The sequence below is a fragment of the Poromitra crassiceps genome (genome assembly GCF_964638095.1).
Source record: "Poromitra crassiceps genome assembly, chromosome: 11".
Lineage (NCBI taxonomy): Eukaryota > Metazoa > Chordata > Actinopteri > Beryciformes > Melamphaidae > Poromitra > Poromitra crassiceps.
In genome coordinates this window covers 14,871,886-14,895,932 of record NC_139643.1, presented here as the reverse complement: position 1 = coordinate 14,895,932, position 24,047 = coordinate 14,871,886, and the positions used below count along the sequence as shown (strand labels likewise).

At 45.0% G+C, this 24,047-nt stretch overlaps 1 protein-coding gene across 1 annotated transcript; it reads left to right on the top strand.

Annotated features, from left to right (window-relative positions):
• Window positions 1-23: 23 nt before the first annotated feature.
• On the top strand, window positions 24-23,057 carry LOC310785516 (NLR family CARD domain-containing protein 3-like). The gene is made up of 8 exons (XM_083646610.1): window positions 24-115; window positions 6,301-6,379; window positions 6,566-6,794; window positions 7,476-9,282; window positions 13,937-14,110; window positions 14,488-14,661; window positions 14,868-14,914; window positions 20,681-23,057. Exons 1-8 carry the CDS (start codon window positions 48-50, stop codon window positions 21,217-21,219), a joined length of 3,117 nt encoding a protein of 1,038 aa, XP_083502736.1. The 5' UTR covers window positions 24-47; the 3' UTR covers window positions 21,220-23,057.
• Window positions 23,058-24,047: the final 990 nt, after the last annotated feature.

The following is a 24,047-nucleotide window of genomic DNA, read 5'->3' as shown; positions in this document are numbered from 1 at the left end:
GGATCCAGCAGGAGAGAGCAGACTCCCCTGTACCCAGCTGTGTGTCCATGAAGAGTGACTGGTCTATAGATGTACCTCTTGCCTTCAAAGATGGACCGCCCTCTGCTGAGCCAAGGTAAGAGTTTAAAACTGATGAGTTCGATGCAGGCCCGGTTTTACAGGGGTGCATAAGCATGCATTGCATGCACCCTTATTTTAATTGTCTGCATGCTCAGTTGAGAAGAGTGGGGGAAAAGATACATGAAAAATAAATGATGACATAATAATAGTAAACATTGTTAATGAACCATATTCTAGACTATTTGCCAGTTTTGATTCGACAGTAGCCTAATTAAATCAAATAGGCTATGAGAGATCAGCCGATCAGCATGACTTTGTAAACAAAGGGCATGGATGGAAACAGGGACACGCAGACTAGGCTACTCGAGTATGACCAGTGTAGCTCCCAGCAGCTCCAGTGCAGGTGCATGTATTCGGGGCTTGAAATTAACAGCTGGTGAAGAATCAAGCAATTATCCTACTGAATTGCTGCAGGTGCAACTCGTGCGAGGCTCTCTCTCTCTCTCTCGCCGCGACACGTGTGCACACACACACACACACACACACACACACACACACACACACACACACACACACACACACGAGCCACTTCTTAACATGCAGTGGAATCCGTATTATAACCCGCTCCTAGCCGGTTGGCCTGCATGTTAAACAACAATTAGCCGGCCTACGGGCACTCCCGCGAGTCCGTATCTTATTCATCTCAGTCCCCGGTGTAGGATCCGCATTCGCGCAAAAGCGACTGCTGTTTAACTCTGGCAGCTCATGATCCAGATCAGCTGTGAATGGGCGCGTGGTGGCACATTACAAACCATTAATGTCCCATCATTATTTTCATGAATGGACGTAGCGTTAGTTATGTGGCTGGATTATTTGGAAGAGAGCCAATTTAGGTGAGTAAACAACTAAAAATGGAATCCCCCATCTGCCAGTTTAAAAATGCAACAAGAGAGATGATAGCCTACTAGAGTTGCGTGATCTTAACCTCAGTCAGATCGCCAATCGCCACCCTTTGACATCGCCAATACATTATGTCATCGCGCAAGCACATGGCTATATATTATATGGATGTTAACGTCCATATTAATTAGCTTCAGCTGCGCTCTTGCTGTAGGCTACCTTGCTAACTTAGCATCGATGCTAGCGGGACTTACCCAGCTATCGTCATTGCCTGCTTTTACTGCTGCTTGCTGGTAATAATCCCATCATTCCCATGTTAGAAAAAGTCTCCAGATCTGTCGCTAACGTTAGTCTCTTCTGAGAAGTTTTCTCGAGTTGGATGCAGCCAAGTCTATTGTGTGAGGCAGGCAGTGTTGTGTGACTGCGTCCACACTGCGGAGAGGAGAGGAGCTGACTGACTGACAGCCTATATCGAGACATAGGCCTAGCCTAACTTTTGTGGGGAGAAATAAATTTAAAACTAGTCAGATATGACTTGAATGCCACTTGTAAAATAAATCACCCACAGTGATTGACGACGGTGCGACCACTATTTTGACTGCGCTCATTTTTGGCACAATGCCACCCTTCGGTATTGCCTGAATGGTTGGAATGGACCTTCTGTTAAAACGGCATGTTTGGTTACAGATTCGCTAAAGCTGTTTCCTATCACATTTCTTGTTATCGATACATGCTACCGCACCGCACCCTCCCCCCCCCCCCCCCCCCGCACAACTGGAAAATATCCTGCTCTGGATTGCCAGACATGATCCAGACTTCATGTTTAAAAGCCACTACACACACACACACACACACACACACACACACACACACACACACACACACACTCGCCCGCTTGCTTGCTTCCTCTCTCTCTCTCTCTCTCTCTCTCTCCTCTAATGTTTCTATCAGGATCCAGCAGCAGAGGGCAGACTCCCCTGTACCCAGCTGTGTGTCTATGAAGAGTGACCACTCTTTGTTATCTAGCTGTTCTGAAAATAAGTAAGAAGACCAGTAAGAAATCCAGTCTATGAATGCACTTTTTTATTTTAAAAGACAACCTTCTTCTGAAACAAAGTCAAGAAAATGTTACTATATAATGTTAAACTAACAAAGCATTTTAATGAACAAATTCCCTCTGAAGATGATCAAGATTTTAACAATAATACATAACACTTCTCTTGTTTTGTATCCTTTTTCGTGTAGAGAAAGTTTTGTAGCAACAGCAGAGAACGTTACTCATTCACTCTCCTCACAGATCACAGATCTGGGTTATGGAATTTGAGCTGGTGACCTTCTGGTCCAAATGCAGATTTTCTTGAAGTTCAAACTGCTCTTCTTTTGTCAATCCTATATCTATCAGGATCCAGCAGTTTAAAACTTTAAGAGTTTAAAACTGATGAGTTTGATGCAGGCCCGGTTTTACAGGGGTGCATAAGCATGCATTGCACCCTTATTTTAATTGTCTGCATGCTCAGTTGAGAAGAGTGGGGGAAAAGATACATGAAAAATAAATGATGACATAATAATAGAAAACATTGTTAATGTTTGACTATTTGCTAGTTTTGATTGGACAGTAGCCTAATTAGTTTTTCAAACACATTTCCTGATAGACTACCTCACTTTCTAAAAACCCTAAACACAAATCTCAAAACTCACACACAAAATGCAAAATCATACACTTCTCTTGCAAACGCACACTTTGCCCTCAAAACAGTGTTAACTCTTCACTAAATGGTATTTTCTTTTCAAATGACAAACACATACATGTACATCATATGAGTAGACATTTCTAAGCACCCATTGAACACTGGTGTGCAGAATAGAAAACACTATGGAAAACACTATATGAATGCTTTATCAGTAGAATTATGCCTTTGCATGTTCAGTGTTACACTTTCACCTGTAGGATGTCAAATATTACCATATAATGTTTTCACGTATACTCAAATAGAAAACAATAATAATAATGATGATGATGATGATGATGATAATAACAATAATAATGATAACAAAATCAAATGAAATGACCTAAATTGGCTGTTTGAAGTCATTTTCAATATAATAAATGCTGAAGAATAAGTGCACAGTATGTTTTCTATCATTTAATCTAGTGATGAAATGAGAGATTACGCCATGAAGAAAAGCCCTGCACAGCAACAATCTGGGTTTCTCATGGGCCCCCAGGAAAAGATAATTGCCCACCCCCAAGTGAACATAATGTTATAATGTTAAAGTTGAGCTGAAACTAGATATAGAGTATAGAGTATCTGACATGCTTGCGTATTTCCGAGTGAAACAGGATAAAGAGGTGGGACATACTGTTTGGAGGAGTTTGATTTGACCGTTGAAAAGTGGGTGTGTCTGTGACGAGGGACTGACTGAATTTGAGACGAGTCGAGTGGCCTGCCGCAGTGCCTCTGAGCAGAGGGAGACAGAAGTCCACTAAAGAATGTATGTTATCTGACAATTCTGAAACCTACCGGTCACGTTGCAATAATCAGAATCAGAATCAGAATCACTTTTATTGCCACAGTATGCAAGTTACATACGAGGAATTTGTCTTAGTGTCTGTATGCAGCGTAGCGGTTACATCAATATACAGGGATAAGAAGTAGGAAGATAACTAACGGCAATCGCAAGGTTGCAAGTGCAATCAAATCGAATCAAATTGAGTCAATATATACAATATGTACATGAGTGGTGAAGTGTTCTGTCGATGATAAATATGAATTTACGTTGGATTTACATGAGATTTACAGACTGAGTTAAATATATGTTAAATAGGCAATGTATTTACATGAATCAGAGTCAGAGTTAGATAAGAGTTTACATTGAATGTACATGAAATTTACAGGCTAAGTTAAATAGGCATTAATGTGCAGGGAATCAATGTACATCAATTTACCAGTCAGTTACCCCCACACACAGAGTTTTGTGTGTGTGTGTGTGGGGTGGGGGGGTTGTTTGTGAGGCCCTTGGCGGAAGGGGTTTTCGGGCCTTGTTGGTGAGGCTGAAGGCGGGTGGGAAGAAGCTGGTCTTGTGGCGGGTGGTTCTGGTCTTGGCAGACCTCAGTCTCTTGCAGTGGGGGAGTGTCTTAAAGAGTTTGTGGCCAGGGTGGGAGGGGTCAGCCATGATTTTGCGAGACCGCTTCAGTGTCCTGGCTGCGTGCAGGTCTTGGAGGGATGGCAGGTTGCATCCGATTATCTTTTCAGCGCAGCGGATGATGCGCTGAAGTCTGTTGATGTCTTTTTGAGTGGCAGCAGCATACCAGACGGTGATGGAGGAGGTGAGGATGGACTCAATGATGGAGGAGTAGAAGTGCACCATCGTGGCCTTTGGCACTTTGAATTTCTTCATGCCGCACAAAGTACATCCTCTGCTGTGCCTTCTTGGTGAGAGCTCTGATGTTCAGCTCCCATTTTAGGTCCTGGCTGATGATGGTCCCCAGGAAGCGGAAGGACTCCACAGTGTTGACTGGGGAGTCACCGAGGGTGATGGGGGAAGGTGGGGCTTTGTGCTTCCTGTAATCCACAATCATCTCCATTGTTTTTTGAGCATTTAACACCAGGTTGTTTTGACCTCACCAAGTCACCAGATGGTCAACTTCCTGTCTGTATTCCGCCTCATCTCGGTCTGTGATGAGCCCTATGAGGGTGGTATCGTCTGCGAACTTCAGGAGCTTGACAGACTGGTGACTGGAGGTGCAGCTGTTGGTGTACAGACCGAAGAAGTAGGGAGAGAGGACACCGCCCTGGGCAGCGCCGGTGCTGATGGACCGAAAGTCAGTGATGTGCTTACCCAGCCTCACGTGCTGCTTCCTGTCAGTCAGGAAGTCTGTGGTCCATCTGCAGATGGGGTCGGGCACGCCCAGCTGGGAGAGTTTCTCCTGTAGCAGGGCTGGGAGGATCGTGTCAAACGTCGAGCTGAAGTCAACGAATAGGATCCTGGCATAGGTTCCTGCATTGTCCAGGTGTGTGAGGATGTGGTGGAGGGCCATGTTTATTGCATCGTCTACAGACCTGTTGGCTCTGTAGGCAAACTGTAGGGGGTCCAGGAGTGGGTCTGTGATGGATTTGAGGTAGGACAGGACAAGGCGCTCAAAGGACTTCATGACCACAGAGGTCAGGGCGATGGGTCTGTAAGTGCCTTTTTTGGGAGGGGGATTATGGTTGAGGTTTTGAAGCATGCTGGTATGTGGCAGGTCTCCAGTGAGGAGTTAAAAATGTCTGTGAATACTGGAGCCAGCTGGTCAGCACAGTGCTTCAGGGCAGAGGGTGATACGGCGTCAGGACCAGCTGGTTTTCTGGTCTTTAACCTTCTGAAGACGCTAATTACCTCAGATTCCTTTATGTGTAGAGGTGGCGGTGGGGCGGAGGGGGCAGCAGGCTGGGGTGATTGTCGAAGCGACAATAGAAGTTGTTGAGTCTGTTTGCTAGGTGGGGGTCGTCTGTTGCTGATGGGGCAGAGGGCTTGTAGTTGGTGATTTCCTTAAGGCCTTTCAAGGATGTTCACGCACGCCCTGGAGGCGGGGCTCCGAGGAGGGCGCGCGCAGTCTGCGCGGGCCAAAACAGAACATACTCAGTGCGCAGCTTGCTCCTCCCACCCCCCTCCTCCTGTGGAAGCTCCAGGGGGAAATGGCGGCGATTAGTGCAGGCAGTCTAAATGAAATTGAATGTAACGTTCCCAATTCTATGTATTAAATTCTAAAAAACGACCCTCAACATTTGGGAAGGCTAAGCCACACAACTAGTTTGTTATAATCGAACATCATGCTTCAAAGCTGAACCCAAACCTCCGGGCTGGGGTACCGGTACCAGCCCTTTCAAGGATGTCTGGACCCCCTCAAGGACCCCCTCAAGGATCCCCGGAATCCTCTGAAGCACCACACACCTTTGATTCTCTACTGCCCACTAGTGGATTCATTCTTAACATAATACCAACGTGAAAGACACATGAAAGTATGCGGACAGTGACGGTTACACCGTTTGAAACGCACACATTTATTTTTGTATGAAAATGGAACATAAATGGACCTTTAGTTTCTTCTCTCAAAACATCACATCATATGATCACAGCTGTGTGTGTGTGTGTGTGTGTGTGTGTGTGTGTGTGTGTGTGTGTGTGTGTGTGTGTGTGTGTGTGTGTGTGTGTGTGTGTGTGTGTGTGTGTGTGTGTGTCAGAGTGAGTTAGGGCTGCACGATTCTGGAAATAATGAGGATTACAATTTTCTGTCTCTGAATTCACAATTCTCACATGACATTATATATGACATACTGTAAAACATCATGTTTTCTCCAGAGTCCACCAGGAGAGGTCAGAGGTTCCCAGTGGTCAGTCTGTCCAGGAGCTTCAAACAGACCTGGAGTCGATATTCATGGTGTGTAAATGTAAACACATTTGACTTTACATTTTACTGCAGCTACAAATGAAAGACAAAACAACCAGTCTGGTCTCAACAGTCTCCAAGCTGTAGTCTTTAGACCAGTGGGCTTTCAGTCTATGCCATGGATCTGATGTTATTATTTTTGTCAGAAAGTTTAATTCAAATATGATTCTGTTGCAGCTGCTTGAGGAGAACATCGTCACTTTTGTGAAGAAGGAGCTGAAGAGATTCCAGAGGGTTCTGAGTCCAGATTACCCAGAATCCTTAGAGAGTCAGAGGGAGGATGAGGAGGAGGTGGACGGTGAGGAGGAAGAGCAGAAGAGGAGCAGCACAGAGGCTTTTCTAAACATCACACTGCTCTTCCTGAGGAGAATGAAGCAGGAGGAGCTGGCTGACTCTCTGCAGAGCAGTAAGAGGCTTTAACAGCTTTAACATGATGGAGAGGGGAAGTGGTGGGGAAATGGGAGATATATGGATAGGATGTGCCTAGACTTGAATTTTTCTTTAATAAGATAGTCTTTGATATAGCTCAATTTATTAGTAATGCCTGGGAAAGAAGAAAAAATATGCTGTTTGTATAGGTTTGTAATGAATATGTTCTATTTTTCTATGACACTTTGTGTCCTTTTGTTATCTTGCATTCTGGAATATGGAAGCTGAAGTATTGTAAACCTCAGCTTTGTATCTGTTTTTGTCGTGTCTCATAAGCCCATACGGGCTGGGCACTATTGGTGTGTGACACATTAATAAAGAAATCAAATCAAATCAAATCATAAAGGTAAATATAGACATTTCTCAAGAAAGATCGATTCAATTCCAGATTACAAAGTAATATGCACATTCCTCATCAATCATTAGCTAAAATCATTGATTTATTCACATGTGTGTATAATGCTGAATACAATATTATTTAAAAACAAATAAGTTGCATTTCACATTGATCAGCGCATAAAGTCAGGACCTGTTTGTTCACCAGTGATGAGCAGAATAGATGCCATGGCGCTAGGAAAAGTATGCATTCACAGAGAAAATGTTTACACTCCTCATATTTAGAGCAGCATCCACTGATTTATGTAATTTGTTCTTTCAGAAACTCTTGCTGCAGTGTGCCAACGTAATCACAAATCCAATCTGAAGGAGAAGTTTTGGTGTCTGTTTGAGGGGATTGCTAAAGCAGGAAACCCAACACTTCTGAATCAGACCTACACAGAGCATTACCTGACAGAGGGAGGGAGTGGAGAGGTCAATGATGAACATGAGGTCAGACAGATTGAAGCAGCATCCAGGAAACCAGCCAGACCAGAAACAACAATCAAAAGTGAAGACATCTTTAAACCCTTACCTGGAAGAGATGAACCAACCAGAACATTGATGACAACGGGAGTGGCTGGCATTGGGAAAACAGTCTTAACACAGAAGTTCACTCTGGACTGGGCTGAAGACAAAGCCAACCAGGATATACAGTTCACGTTTCCATTCACTTTCCGAGAGCTGAATCTGCTGAAAGAGAAAAAGTTCAGCTTGGTGGAACTTCTTCATCACTTTTTTCCTGAGACTAAAGAAGCAGGAATCTGCAGGTTTGACACGTTCCAGGTTGTGCTAATCTTTGATGGTCTGGATGAGTGTCGACTTCCTCTGGACTTCCAGAACAACGAGATTCTGACTGATGTTACAGAGTTGACCTCAGTGGATGTGCTGCTGACAAACCTCATCAAGGGGAAACTACTTCCTGCTGCTCGCATCTGGATAACCACACGACCGGCAGCAGCCAATCAGATCCCTCCTGAGTGCATTGATGTGGTGACAGAGGTGAGAGGCTTCACAGACCCGCAGAAGGAGGAGTACTTCAGGAAGAGATTCAGAGATGATGAGGAGCAGGCCAGCAGAATAATGTCCCACATCAAGACTTCAAGAAGCCTCCACATCATGTGTCACATCCCAGTCTTCTGCTGGATCTCTGCTACAGTTCTGGAGCATGTGTTAAAAACCAGAGAGAGAGGAGAACTGCCCAAGACCCTGACTGAGATGTACATCAACTTCCTGGTGGTTCAGTCCAAACAGGGGAACATCAAGTATCATGGGAGAGCTGAGACAGATCCACCATGGAATACAGAGAGCAGGAAGATGATTCTCTCTCTTGGAAAACTTGCTTTTGAGCAGCTTCAGAAAGGCAACCTGATCTTCTATGAAGCTGACCTGATAGAGTGTGGGATTGATATCAGATCAGCTGCAGTGTACTCAGGAGTGTTCACACAGATCTTTAAAGAGGAGCATGGCCTGAACCAGGACACAGTCTTCTGCTTTGTCCATCTGAGCATTCAGGAGTTTCTGGCTGCAGTTTATGTCTTTCTGTCCTTCATCAACACTGGGGTCAATCTACTGTCAGAAAGTCAATCAACATCCTGGTGGTCAACACTATCAAGAGACAGATCTAAACTAACACCCCTCTACCGGACTGCTGTACACAAGGCCTTACAGAGTCCAAATGGACACCTGGACTTGTTCCTCCGCTTCCTCCTGGGCCTTTCACGGCAGACCAATCAGAGTCTCCTTCGAGGCCTGCTGACAGAGACAGGAAGTGGCTCACAGACCAATCAGCCAACAGTCCAGTACATCAAGAAGCAGGTCAAGAAGAATCCATCTCCAGAGAGAAGCATCAATCTGTTCCACTGTCTGAATGAGCTGAATGACCGTTCTCTAGTCGAGGAGATCCAACAGTATCTGAGATCAGGAAGGATCTCCGCCGCCAAAATATCCCCTTCTCAGTGGTCGGCTCTGGGCTTCATCTTACTGTCATCAGAAGAAGTGCTGGACGTGTTTGACCTGAAGAAATACTCTGCTTCAGAGGAGGCTCTTCTGAGGTTGCTGCCACTGGTCAAAGCCTCCAATACATCTCTGTAGGTGCATGCATAACTGGATGTAATCAAATCAATCAATCACCTGTATTATCAGACCCAAGGTCCATAGAAAAAAGACAAACATCTAAAAGAACACACAAATACTCAGTACAACTATAAAAGGCACTTATACCAAAAATTCCACCTCTGTGATTGGTATCTCACAGCACTGATACCAGGATTGGTCAGCAGCATGAGAATGGAATTCTGAGAACCATTCAGACGACAAATACATTTATACATAAAATCTTTTAAGAACACTACTCCACCTGGGTTTTTTTCAGCAATATATCCTCATACAGTCATTGTAAGTGACCTGAAGTTTGATGAGGCTAGCTTTTTTATACTTAACCCACAATCAGAATCAGAATCAGAAAGACTTTAATGATCCCCGGGGGGAAATTGGGACAAGTTACAGCTGCTCGCACTCAGGCATGAATATCCACATAACACACATAGCATAACACAGTATCACACAGTATCTCCCTAAACGTACATAGTCAATACAATAAGTAAAATGCAATAGAGTAAACTAAAATAAAGTAGAGTAAAGTAAAGTAGCATGAAGTAGAATGTACAGTATACGTGTCAAATTGCAGTTATTGCACACTGGAATTATATTAAGTCGACTTGCACATTACATGTGGCTTAGCTAAGGCACAGTTAACCTATCGGCTGACTCAGTCTCAGTGAGACTGAGTGTCTCCAAGGTGCTCTTCTTAGTGAGGCGTTAAAGAGTCCAATGGCCACAGGCAGGAATGATTTCCTGTGCCTCTCTGTGTTGCATCTGGGTGGGATCAGCCTCTCACTGAACGTGCTCCTGTGTTTGACCAGCATGCCGTGGAGTGGGTGAGAGTCATTGTTCATGATGGAGTGTAACCTGGTCAGCGTTCTCTTCTCCGACACCGCTGGCAGAGAGCCCAGCTCCAGCCCCACAATGTCCCTGGCCTTATGGATCAGTTTGTTGAGTCTGTTGGCATCCGCTGCCTTCAGCCTGCTGCCCCAGCACACTATAGCATACAGGAAGGCACTGGCCACCACCGACTCATAGAACATCCTCAGCATGGTCCGGCAGACGTTGAAAGACCTCAGCCATCTCAGGAAGTAGAGATGGCTTTGCCCCTTCTTGTAGAGTGCATCAGAGTTCTTAGCCCAGTCCAGTTTATTGTCAATGTACACTCCAAGGTACTTGTAATCCTCCACTATGTCCACACTGACCCCGTGGATTGAAACAGGGGTCACCGGTGCCTTGACCCTCCTCAGGTCCACCACCAGCTCCTTTGTCTTTGACACGTTGAGCTGCAGGTGGTTTTGCTCACACCATGTGACAAAGTTAGCCACCACAGCCCGATACTCTTCTTCATCGCCATCTTTGATACATCCAACTATCGCAGTCGTCAGAGAATTTCTGAAGGTGGCAAGACTCTGCGTGGTAGGTGAAGTCTGTGGTGTAGATGGTGAAGAAGAAGGGAGAGAAGACCGTCCCCTGTGGTGCTCCCGTATTGCTGACCACTCTGTCTGACACACAGTCTTGCAAGCGCACATACTGTGGTCTGCCAGACAGGTAGTCCACAATCCAGGACACCAGGGGGGCATCCACCCGCATCGGTGTCAGCTTCTCACCCAGTAGAGCCGGCCTGATGGTGTTGAAAGCACTGGAGAAGTCGAAGAACATGACTCACAGTGCTAGCCGGGCTGTCAAGGTAGGCGTGGTTGGTCAGGTAGATGACAGCGTCCTCCACACCCAGTCGGGGCTGGTAGGCGAACTGGAGGGGGTCAAGGGATGGTTTGACGATAGGCCGGAGCTTCTCCAGGACGAGTTTCTCCAGGGTCTTCATGATGTGGGACGTCAAAGCTACCGGCCTGTAGTCGTTGGAGCCACTGGGTCGTGGCTTTTTAGGCACAGGGACGATACAGGACGTTTTCCACATCACAGGGACCTTTTGGAGACTCAGGCTCTTATTGAAGATCAGCTGGAGCACATCACACAGCTGGGGGCCGCAAGCTTTGAGCACCATGGGGCTGACGCCATCAGGGCCAGCTGCTTTCCTTGTGTGTATCCTCAGTAGCTGATTCCTCACCTGGGCCGCTGTGATGGTCATCGTGGGGGGGGGGGGGCATCGTCAATCTTGAAGCCCCTTGGGGGGGGAGGGGGGTGTAGCCTCGTCTCTGGGTGACGGGGTGTTGCCTGGGGGATGGGGGGGAGGGGGGAGACATCCTGTGAGCCATCAAGAGGGCCATCAAGAGGGGGGGGGGAGGGGGAGCCGTGGGGGCAGTGTAACTAGGGGTACAGTAGGTCCTAAAGAGATTAATCTTTACAACATCAGAACAAAAGTGGAATTTCCTTACCAACATGTTAGCCTAGTTAGTCTGTACATGTCATCATCATCAGACATTTGATCTGTAATAAAGTGACCCAGATATTTTGTTTTATCACAGACAGATAGAACATTTTCTGACAAATAGAAAACAGGAACAATGAGGTCCCTGTCCCCTTTAGTTCTACAAATCATAACAACACTCTTTTTAGCATTGTATTTAACATCAAATGTGACACCGTAGATGGAACAAATTGTTGAAACCCAGCACTGCTAGGGGGAAAATTGCAAAATCGTCAGCATACATAAGATGGTTTACCAAGGTGTTACCAATCATACAATTAGTCCTACAGTGTCTTAGCTGGTCAGATAGATCATCCATGTACAGATTAAAAAGAGCTGGGGAGAGTAACCCCCCTGCTTCACCCCATTACCAACACCAAAGGGGGTGGAGACTCTATTGCCCCATTTCACCTGCATGTTCTTGTTACCAGTATGACAGGATACTTATGCTGCCAGGCACACCTCTTTGACTCAATTTTAAAAACAGTTTCTGATGGTTAACACAATCAAAAGCCTTGGAGGCATCAATAAAACCAATTTAAACAGAAGAGTTCTGCCTTCTATATGTTTCAACCACCTCTTTCAAGGCATAGATACACAAATTGGTACTGTGCTTTGCCTTGAAACCAAACTGTCTGTGGTAGAAATAAAACAAATTAAGCAATCTATTTAATCCTTTCCAGTACTTTGGATAACACACTGGCCAGAGCAATCGGCCTATAGTTATCCAGGCTCCCTACGTTACCTGCTTTGTAGAGTAGTCTTAGGGGCGGTTTCGCAGACCAGGTTTAGCGTAGGCCTAATTTGGACTAGTTAAACTAGGATTTAAGTGGCTTGCATGAACGTGGCTTAAATCTGATTAGTTATGCAGAGACTATGGAGTCCTGGAGTAAGCCTAAATGAGAACACCTGGGTCAACCCTCATTAGGTTAAGTAGGAGCAAAGGCTGTTAGTCTACTGGTGCTCAACAAAACCCGGAATATAATTGAAAACACCATTACTGGAGTGAATCTTGAGTCCAAACAATGGCAGAAGCAAAAATAACTTAGCTCAAAAAACTATAGTGAGTATGAAAAAAATACTAAAACAAATTGTGGCAAACCATCCAGTTATACGAGGGATCAGCCGAGCAGCATTTTGGTAAACAAACCGCGTCACTGGGTGGCAACGGCAATGGAACCCTATGGAGCCCAAGAGGCATGAGGCTTGAGTGTCTGACTCTAAGCGACTAACTCTGTTTACATTTTAAAAACTGCGACAGTTCACACAACTTTAACATGACGTGCATATATATTATACACCAAACTCTTGAGCTAATTCTGCTCTCACTGAGAATGTCAAAATATAAGTGATGTGATGTATAGTTTTTGAGATATTAACGTTTGTTTGGCACAACTCATACTATTAACTGCCACTGGGTTCTGCATTTCTGGGTGGCAAGTGACGTCACGCTGATTCGTCCTATAGAAAGTAAGAACCATACTGCTGCTACTGAGCAAAAGAAAAAGAGAGCTTGGGCTGCAATTTGCAGTGAATTCAATGCCTCAAAGTGATCACAACTTAGAGAGAACTGGGTACAGGCCTTCCTCTTTGAGACAGAGAGGAAAGTCTAGGCTCAAGCAAAGTAATGATCTCCAATGCATTTTCTTTGTACATATGAAAGCGGTCTCGGAAAGTTATTTCATCAAACTGATTCAATGTATTACTCCTATCCACAAGTACTCGTCTGGCTGGCCCCTGCAGTGCATATTGGTCTTCATTTAGATATTCCAAATAATCCATGCTCCCAAACAGTCCATGGTCCCTTTCACAAACAGTACTAAGCAGAAGTTAAACCTGCCGCTTTGGAGGATTAATTTGAGCTTCAATTTAGTCCCAGAGTAGCTTTGATCCACCCTCTTGCAATCGGCTTTGTTTAATCCAGAACAGGCTAAATCTACGACTATTTTAAGATAAGGCTGTGCAAGTGACTTAGAGTTAAGACAGCTCAAACAGCATTTTAGTCTGGGACTAGCCTTAAGCCTTGTCTGCGAAACCGCCCCTTAGTGTCTTAGAGTAGGTAATCATACATGGCACAGATGTCTTTACAGTGTGACATCATTACAATTGATATCAGCACACATAATAGCACCTAAAGGTAAACATACATCGCTCAAGAGGTCATCAGTTTTCCCATAATAAGTTAAGACATCATTCTTAGATGTTTTCAATATGAAATGTAATATTTATACAGGAATTCTCAAACTTCTTATTCATCACTAATTCTTCCTTAGGCTGAGTAGCTGTAAGCTGTCAAAGAGAAGCTGTGAAGCTCTGGCCTCAATTCTCAGCTCCCAGTCCTCTAGTCTGAGAGAGCTGGACCTGAGTAACAACGAACTGCACGATTCGGGAGTGAAGCTGCTCTCTGCTGGACTGGAGAGTCCACATTGTAGACTGGAGACTCTCAGGTCAGTATCCCCCAGCCTGTTCAACAGACAACCATTTCACACCTGTGGATGATTTTCTCTGTGTATGTACTTTTAAAACCAGTTGTGATACCAACATGTAGCACTTCGTAACCTCTGTGAATTACTTTCCATGAGGACATTTCTTTCATTCTTTCCTCTCTGTGCTGCCTCAGTTGTTCAAAATACCAGAAAGGACTTATAATATTCTGTCACAAAGTGAGTGGAGAACTCTCAAACTAGAGCACATGAAACCACAAAGCTGACCAGCCAACTGTATGAGGCACTTACCTGTTCTGCTACAACTTGACTAATTTCACAGTAGGTTTCTAATACAATCGGACGTGGCTTGGTTTGTGTGTGTCTGTGTGTGCGTGCAGACTGTCAGGCTGTCTGCTCACAGAGGAAGGCTGTGCTTCTCTGGCCTCAGCTCTGAGCTCGAACCCCTCCCATCTGAGAGAGCTGGACCTGAGCTACAATCATCCAGGAGCCTCAGGAGTGAACCTGCTCTCTGCTGGACTGGAGGATCCACACTGGAGACTGGACTCTCTCAGGTATGGAGTGACAACGTCTGCTAGAATGCTGAGTGTCACAAATATTTTCTCTGTCAAACTGAGAAGCTGAGCAGTATCGAAACATGTTTAATGGTGGAGATGAGTGATGTATGGAAAACTCTTCATGGATAACGTTTTGTTCGTTTTGTTTCTGTCATCAAATAGAATATTCAGAATATTCTGTTCTGACTTTGTTTCCCCCACAGTGTGGACCATGGTGGAGTCCAGTGGTTGAAACCAGGTCTGAGGAAGTGTAAGTGTGTATCTCCATAATACATGGAGGACCGTCTGTTTGTAGGCTACAGTATACTATGTTTATCACATATCTCAAGACCCATTTATCTGATCGACTTCAAACTTGGCGAGTGTGTTTCTGGGACCCTGAGAAAGCAGTGATGAATAGTGCAAATTGGACATGTGAGTGTGACAATATTAATACTTTTAGACTACATTTTGACTATAAGCACCGCCCCACTGGGATGCACCAGTGACAGAGGCAAGATCCAGAGACAGAGGAAAGCCGCACAGCGGCCGAGCTGCAAATGCGAGCTGCACGGCCAGTCATAAATTCACTCACACACAAGGCTATAGTTCAGTGATGATGTCACTGATGACACCATCAGTGATGTAATAAATTCCACTGGTGACATCATCAGTGATGTCATAAATTCACTCACACACAAGGCTATAGTTCAGTGATGATGTCACTGATGACATCACTGACTGATGATGTAATCAGTGATGATGTCATCAGTGATGTCATACATAGGCATTGTGACATCACTGGTGATGTCATCAGTGACACACACACACGAGAGAGACTGAGGCCATGTCCACACGGAGACGAGTTTAGGTGTATCCGCTAAAGTTTTTTGTCATATAGACGTTTCGTCCAGATGGAACCGCGTTCTGGGACGAGACGTTCTGGGAGTATACGGTAATTTTTCAAACCGGGTCCCAGAGTGATTAAATCTGAAGACGCCACCCTTGCATTTCCGTGTTTACAACCCATACGCATCTTTCCTGAACCGATGACGCCATAGCATAGCCCCACCTCTCTCCACCAGCAACAATAACAATCATGGCAGTAGCGTTCGTGCTACAGCAGCTACTGAGCCTGTTGGGGATCTTGCAGCAAAATATAATGCTCCTCTATTACCACCGTCAGCAACAAGTGGAGGACACGGAGAACAGCGTGTACAACATCCAGCTTGCCGCAGGCGTCGGCTTCTATCCAGGCGGCGGGTGATCCGCTCTCTAGCTTGGAGGGCCTCCGCCTGGATCTGCTGGGCTTCCTCTTGGGCCTGTTCTTGGGCCCGCTGGGCCTCAGCGTGGGCCTGTTCTTGGGCCCGCTGGGTCTCAGCGCGGGCACGTTCTTGGGCCCGCTGAGCCTCAGCTTGGGCCCGTTGTGCCACTCTGGTTTGCTCGTTCAGCCGGTTGTTCAGCTTCCTCCTCCTCCGCGATTTGGTGGTGAAGGCTCTCGGTCGCCCATAGCGCCACCTCCTCCTACTCTGCCACTCGGGCTGAGGAGGGAGAGTGGGCGGAGGCGTTTAAACGTACGGTTGACTGTGACCTGTCGCTAGAGTGTCGCGATGCGCTATGGTGACTCCGGTGGCTAGCGCTATGGTGCTGAGAGTGATGATGACTCCTGCGCTCGCTGGGGCTGCAGGATACATAGGCGTCGCTGTCCAGACTTGACTGGTGGCAAGCTTGATGGGACCTACCAGTGCGTTGGGATTCCTCGCAGTACTCAATAATGTCCCGGTTGGTGTCCCTTTGGCGCGCGATCTTATGGTCGAACTCAGCCCTTGTCTGGGCTAAATCGGCCCTTGCCTGGGCTACCTGAGCAGGGAGTCGGTTTTCCTGGTGGCTGCGGGTGAACTCCTTCTCCCCTGGTCGGAGCGCCCGGGAGTCTTGGGGACCCGGCCCCTGACTCTTGTATCCAGACGTTTCGGACTGCTGGGGAAGAGATTGCTCCTCTGGTTGGTGGGGTGCCGGATCCAGAGCGAGCTCACCTGACTCCTGTTCCATCTCGGAGCGTTGTAAGTCCTCGGATCCGGCTCGAAGGATCAGTTTGTAAGGAAGTTTGTGTGCTTGCCTTGTGTGAAGTTGCTGGATCTTAGGTAAGGGCTCACGGGCAGTGATCGATTAGAACCACAGAGATGTCTTTCAGGCTAATTTATTTGGAATATCAGGCAGAAGCAGTATACAGAGTGGCATACAGGTTGCAGAAAGGGGAACATACATATCAATACAGAACAACACCTTTATAACCCCCCACATTCGAGGTATGACATCGTTGGTGATGTCACAACGTCCGGGGAGGTATGACATCATCGATGACCTCACAAAGTCACGTCTGCCATCACAGTCAGCCTAGACCGTCTGACATCGCTGATGACCTCACAGGGGAAACTCTGACATCACCGATGACCTCACGAGGTGAACTCTGACATCATCATCGATGATGTCACGGCGGTGACATCATCATTGCCTTGTGGGCTCCTTGGTTGGTGGGCCTCAATTGCCCCAAGAACAGGCCTGATGGTGGGCCATTATGGAGCATTTTCTACACATGTGTTTTACATCAACACTTGCAAAAACATTAGCCATTGACAATACCTAGAGCAGAGGTTCTCAAATGTTTTTCAGCCAAGGACCCCTTACAAGATAGAAAATATACCGCGGACCCCCTCATTCTGATTTGTGATTTTGGGCTAAGCTTAATTGTTTCCACGGTAACGTGCTTGACTTTTAATTTGATAGGTTTGTTATTAGAATGTAATCCATGAACCATTTTAGATTTAAAGCATAAACTATTTTCGTTGAACTATGAAGATTTTGCAAAAAAAAAAAAAATTTTTTTTTTTATTACATTATTTACATTACGTCATTTAGCAGACGCTTTTGTTTTGTCCAAAGCGACTTACAATATCACAATTTGTCAACAGTCCAGAAAACCACTATGCAACACAATAAATGACAGCCAAGATATTTTGATAGACTAGCACCATGTAGGAAGTAGTTTGAGAAGGAATAAGTAACATGTAGCATTTTCTTTTTAATTATAAAAAAAAAAAAAAAAAAAAAAAAAAAAATTACTTGAAAACTTTTCGCGGACCCCCTGGCAAAGTGCCACGGACCTCTGGGGGTCCGCGGACCCCCATTTGAGAACCACTGACTAGAGCACTGTGCAAAGAGATAATGTGGCACTAATGCTGAAAAGTTGAAATCCGCCTTTCGAAATGCTTGTTTTGGTGCTTGAAATGGGTTTACCAACGTCTTAGGGTCACAAACATTAGTGTAATAAAAGAATAAAATAGTAGATAAATGCCCGTATATAAAATTAAATTTGATCATATTGTTTTGGTTGTTTTCTGTCACTATACTTTCAAGAAATGTGAGATTGAGATGAATGGGACTGAATAATGACTACATCGAGCTTCATGGGATGTGTGCAAATTAAAACTGGCTTTAGACACAAAAATCCTAACCAATTATTTATTGTTTATTTAAAAATAAACACATGCAGAACACACTATTTACAATCTTTGCATAATGTTTTCACGTTCTGTCATGTCATGCCAGTTATTAGGCTCTTTCACACACAGATCACGCAAAATTGCAATTCGGGAGTCCCGCAAAGCCCGCAGCCTCGCCACAGAAATTGCTTTCACACAGAGCCAAGCAGCACGGCCACATTCCCGTGCTGCGGTGTACTTTCAGGTGAAATCCCCTGCTCCCGGATTGAAAGGCGAGCGGAGGGATTTCCAGCTCCTCCTAGCCCAAATGAATATTTTCATAGGTTAGTGTAGCCTAGGCTACTGTATGATGAACAAATACATTCAACAACAAGACTTCCCTCCTTCTCCTAGTCCGCTGAGCAGGGAGGATAGGTGCACTCGCATGGTGGGCGGACTCGCCAAAACGGGCTCCGCCGCGGAGTGCATCTGCCGACTTTCTGGCAGCGAAGTGTTGCATGAATTGCATTCAAGGAAAGCCAACTTTATTTACACAACACATGTCATAGAAGTAAATTCACCTACTAAGCAGATCGATATGGTGTCACCTTGTGTAATTCATTCAACAACCAAACATCGCTGATGTATGCCAGCCAACAAGGTGCAGCTGTGCAGGTGCAGATAACACGAAAGTGTTGTCCACATGCAGCATGGTAACCAGGCTTTCAATATTAATCTGATCGACTTTATGGATGCATCATGCACCATCATGTAGCCTATTAGGTACAAGGCTAATTATTATCTTTTGGTTCCATTTTGTGTAAAGCAAATTATTCCCATTAAGTAGCCTAATTAGCATCCGTAGCCTACTCCGTTCTGAAAGACGACACCCGCAATATAACAGCTGCAGTCTGCATAACGTTCGTCGGGGGAATAGTATGCTATAAATGCACATGACTACTTAACGTTAGTAGTTTTTGTAGGGAATGCACAAGTGGCTTGGCTAGACAGATTGCAGTTCTGGAGCTGTTTTCCAGAGGGAATATCGTCAGACCAACTCGCCACAGACAGCTATATAACCTGTAGTAGGTTATATAGCAGGCACGGAGCATTCCTCCTGGCTCATGATTGTATAGGCTACTTTTTTTACTTTCACTGTCCTTCTTGCTGCATGAGGTGATTTCCCCTGTAATTTTTTTATGAAGCATTCGCACTGTTCCGCCTTGCTGCTCCGACGCTTTCAAGTGGAGGCGGGTTGTCTGCTAAACCGGCGCTGTGACAAGCTTTGCTCCCGGGACAAAAGGCGTATAACAATTTACCACCAACGCGTGTTCATGACTTTCACATCGGAGGAGCGGATCCTATTTTCCGTGCATTTTTCGGCTTTCAAGGCCAGTGTGAAAGAGCCTATTGTCATGCCAAGCTGCAAAACTGTTTCTGTCCAGCTGGAGGCAGATGCACTTCCATGAAATTGTGTCCTTTCACTGGCCCTGGTGGTGACTGGGGGCTGGATGTTGTGCCGAGGTAGTATACAGTAGACAGAGATGAGGTAGTATACAGTAGACAGAGATGAGGTAGTATACAGTAGACAGAGATGAGGTAGTATACCGTAGGCAGAGATTAGGTAGTATACAGTAGACAGTAGTGATGCGCGGGTCACCAAGAACCCGCCGGGTCCCACGGGCTGAAGAAATAGCTGAATTTGTAACGCCGACGAACACACACACACACACACACACACACACACACACAAAACACTTGAATGAGATTGGATTTGTGTCTCACTGCTCTACACTGCAGTAAAAACAATGCTCTGTTTTATATTGAGATTAAAATCCCTCTCCTTCACACACACACACACACACACACACACACACACACACACACACACACACATTTTATGCATTCAAACGCAGTGCGAGCCCCCTTCCTCCCACTCTGTTACTAGATTGCTCTGAGCAGAGCTGGTGGGAAGGTCCTTTAGCAATTTCCCGAGTGTCCATTGGTTGGTTTCACAGAGAAATAGACACAGGTCCCCCTGAGCGCATTCTCCAAGTTTGAAGTCGATCCGACAAATGGTTCTTGAGATAAACCACTTCATGTGTTTGCCAGTAGGTGGCGCTAAGCCGAATTGCGCAGAATTCGGCACTGCACTCCATCAGGTCCCTGTAAGTGCATTCCCAAGTTTGAAGTCGATCTGAGGAATGGTTCTTGAGATAAACCACTTCATGTGTTTGCCAGTAGGTGGCGCTATACCGAGTATCTGTGTGTGTGTGTGTGTGTGGAGGGGGGGTTGTCGTGGTATCGCCGTCACGAAAGTGCGGCCCGATGTCACTTTGGTGACACAAAACGTGACACAAATCCCCGCACGTCCACCTCGGCAATTTGATTCTAGGATGTGCATCTTATATAAGTTATATAGTGCTTAATTTACATGGTGACGTGTCAACATGAAACTGTTAAGAAAATAAAGGTCAAAGTGTTAATAAATCAACAAATAATAAACAGCTCTATTAGAATAAAAAGAGTTCTGTATTGTGTCTTGTTCTCTCCATCAGATGCCTGTGAACTCTCACTGGACCCAAACACAGCACACAGAGTCCTCCTCCTGTCTAAAGACAACAGAAAGGTGACATATGTGAGAGAGAAGCAGCCATATCCTGATCACACAGAGAGATTTGATCTCCAGCCTCAGCTGCTGTGTAGAAATGGTCTGACTGGTCGCTGTTACTGGGAGGTTGAGACGAGTGAAGAAGGAGGGGTTGATATAGGACTGACTTACAGAGGAATCAGTAGGAGAGGACTGGGTGTTGACTGCACGCTTGGAGGGAATGAAAAGTCCTGGAGTCTGAGGTGCTCTCATGGTCGTTACTCTGCCCATCACAATAACACATCAGTATCCACAGGAATCTCCTCCTCTGACTCTGACAGAGTAGCAGTGTATCTGGACTGGCCTGCTGGCTCTCTGTCCTTCTACAGAGTTTCCTCTGACACACTGATCCACATCTACACCTTCCACTCCACATTCACTGAAACACTCTACCCTGGGTTCAGGTTCTGGGGTGGGTTTGGTGACTCAGTGTCTCTTGTCAGATAGAGGAGGGAGAGAGAAACACTCACACTGATGACCAAAGACAGCTGCTGACATATGATTGACAGGTTCTTTGTTTTGTTTGAATTTTATTAATGTCACACCAAACTAAACATCTCTCATGTTTCCAACAATTTAAGGTCAAATTAACATTGTAGAAACAAAGATGGTTGACTTAATAGTAAATTCAAGTTGGTGAAGAGTCAGAACCAAAAAACTACCAAGGCACACTATAGAGAGCTGCAGGGATGGCGTATTTTTGTAGTCAGAACGCGGAAGTCCCGGACTTCCTGGTTCTTCACTGTTTCTGTCTATGGGATTTTTGAATGGGTTTTTGCCGCGATGCTTCTAATAATCTCTCTGGGCAACGCTGGCTTGATCAAACGCGAACCAGAGTTCAGTCGGATAATCTTCACACATGAGGGGACCACTTCCATGAGTTTTGTAGCGTAAATGCAAGCCCTAGAAGTAAAACTAAGCTAATCCAGAACTACACACAGGCTTCCCCGTCACGTCAGCGCTCAACCTGGACTGTTGTTGTATGTGTGCACTGATTACCCCGGGCTGAACGGGCTGAACCAGGTGAGGGAAAGAGAATTTCCGTGTTCGTCCTTTGAAGTGATGACGTTATTGACGTATATATCCCCATCGACTCAACAGTGTAGTCTCATTTAGCAGTTTGCTAGCTAGTTGTCCTTTTAACGGCACGTAAAAGCTTCAAAACTCATAAAAGTGGTCCTCGTGTGTGAAGATGATATTACTAAACACTGGTTCGCGTTTGATTAAGCCAGCATTGCCCAGAGAGATTATTAGAAGCATCGCGCCAAAAACCCATTCAAAACTCCCATAGGCGAAAACAGTGAAGAACCAGGAGTGTTAGCATCGATGATTTCCGGACTCATTCCTGCGGCTCTCTATTTGCAGAATTTTTAAAAAGCCTTAAATTAAGTGGCTTCACGCCTACGCATTTTGACACGTAGTCTTCATCAGGGCATCAAGAACAAAGTGAATCTCATTCACAAAAATACTGTGGCTGGTGTCTACTACAGCCAATCAGAGTTGTAGTTGAATGATCGACACAGGTGGAGTTAACCAGGTGGGTGTGTACACAATCAAGTATAAGCATCAAACAACCACAAATTGTCAAATAGAAAATCAATCATATAGAAATACAGTTTAATAGAAAAATACATAAAAAATAAGTGGCCCTGCCGCTTCGCTGGCCCGGCCACTAATAAGACAATATAATGTTGGTTCCCAAACATCCCTGGTTACCTGTAGAGTGTAAAAAAACAGATTACCAAAATTGGATGAGAATAGGGAGAGGGGAATGGGATAAGGGGGGGGGGGGGTTTGGAGGACACACTGAATGAGATATTTACAAATCTACAGCTTTAGACCAAAACTCAAGCTGAACGTAAGTTCTATCTTAAGTTAGGGTGTAAAGTTCAGACTAACTGCTACGTTCAAACTAGTTAGTTTGACACTAAAGTTGCGTTTGTTTAGTTGAACCACTTAGACGTAAGGTACATCTTAACTAGTAGCCCTTAAACCCCACACTAGCCAAAATAGTGTCGCAGAATATGACGTGTACACTACCTGTGACCAATCAGAGAAAAGCATGGTGAAATAGATGTTTAATACCAAATTAAGCAGTATGAAAACTCGCTGACTGATTTCATATTGCATCAACAATAACGTTATTGCTATTTGTTAGGTTCATAAGCTGTAACGTCTGTCATGAGCACTTCATCAGCATTGTATTGTAACCCCATGTCTTGTTAATTAATTAGTTTTTATTTATTTTATTTTTGTAAGCACTGTGTGATTCTGTACTATCTGTGAAGGGTGCTATACAAATAAACTTTACTTTACTTCTGCGTGTGCTGTCAATCTTGTCGTTTTTAATGCAACTATTTTGTAGCCTACATTGTACAGTAGGTTGACGCGTGTGAGCTACAATAACAATAACATGTCTCGCGCTCGTCTTTGACCACTTTACTACGCAACAGTAGGGGCTGCTACGGCTTAAATCAACTGCTAAAATAGCCAACAAAAGGTAGGACAAAGCATTATTATTATTATCCTACATTACAGCTAGTCTAAAAAAATAACGTTCCAGTGACATCGAGCGGTGAAACTGTCAACTACAATTATGAGTGTATAGCCTACTTAATCGATTCTAGTCTAAATAAAACAAAGCCTGTGCTAGCCACTGCAGTGGTTCTAACAAACACACATGTTAACCACACAAACTCAATAAGATGACCTACACTGGCAAACTGTTATAAATTGGTAGTTGTTAATTAGAACGTTATCTACCCTATAGCATACAGTATGCTTGCCACTATAACAGTGTCTAATATGTCAAGTAGCCTAACAAGAAAGTGACCACAATTTCACAATTTGAGTCATTGCCAGTTTAGCTAGCCCTACATCACATAGTGTAATGCTAAGTTGATGTCACTTTGTGTACTGTTTTGGCTATGGCTGACCGTAGACAAAGGAAGAAAAACTTTACGCATGATGAAATTATCAATATTAGGGATGCACCGATCGATCGGCACGTGACCGGAAATGGCCGATTTTCAGCTGATCGGCCTCGACCGGTGAGCGGCGCCGGTCAGTCCACATAGCCGATTCTGTGCGCCGGTCGGCTTTCCCCTTTTTTTGTTTGGTCAATTACCTGCAGCTGCACGATGCACGCATTCACGTGACGTGCGTGCAGCCAAAATGAAACACGCCAGCATGTCCTCCTCATTGTGGTAATTTTACAGTTTGTCATGTTGAAAATAAGCCGCGGAGGGGCAGGGTACGTTGCCGAGTCCCGGTCG

Excerpts from the sequence above, each read along its gene's own strand:
- LOC310785516 (XM_083646610.1), top strand. The coding sequence starts at position 48 with ATGAAGAGTGACTGGTCTATAGATGTACCTCTTGCCTTCAAAGATGGA. Across the intron at positions 6,795-7,475 it reads GGCTGACTCTCTGCAGAGCA|AAACTCTTGCTGCAGTGTGC; the intron begins GTAAGAGGCTTT and ends TTGTTCTTTCAG. Across the intron at positions 14,662-14,867 it reads TGGAGACTGGACTCTCTCAG|TGTGGACCATGGTGGAGTCC; the intron begins GTATGGAGTGAC and ends TTTCCCCCACAG.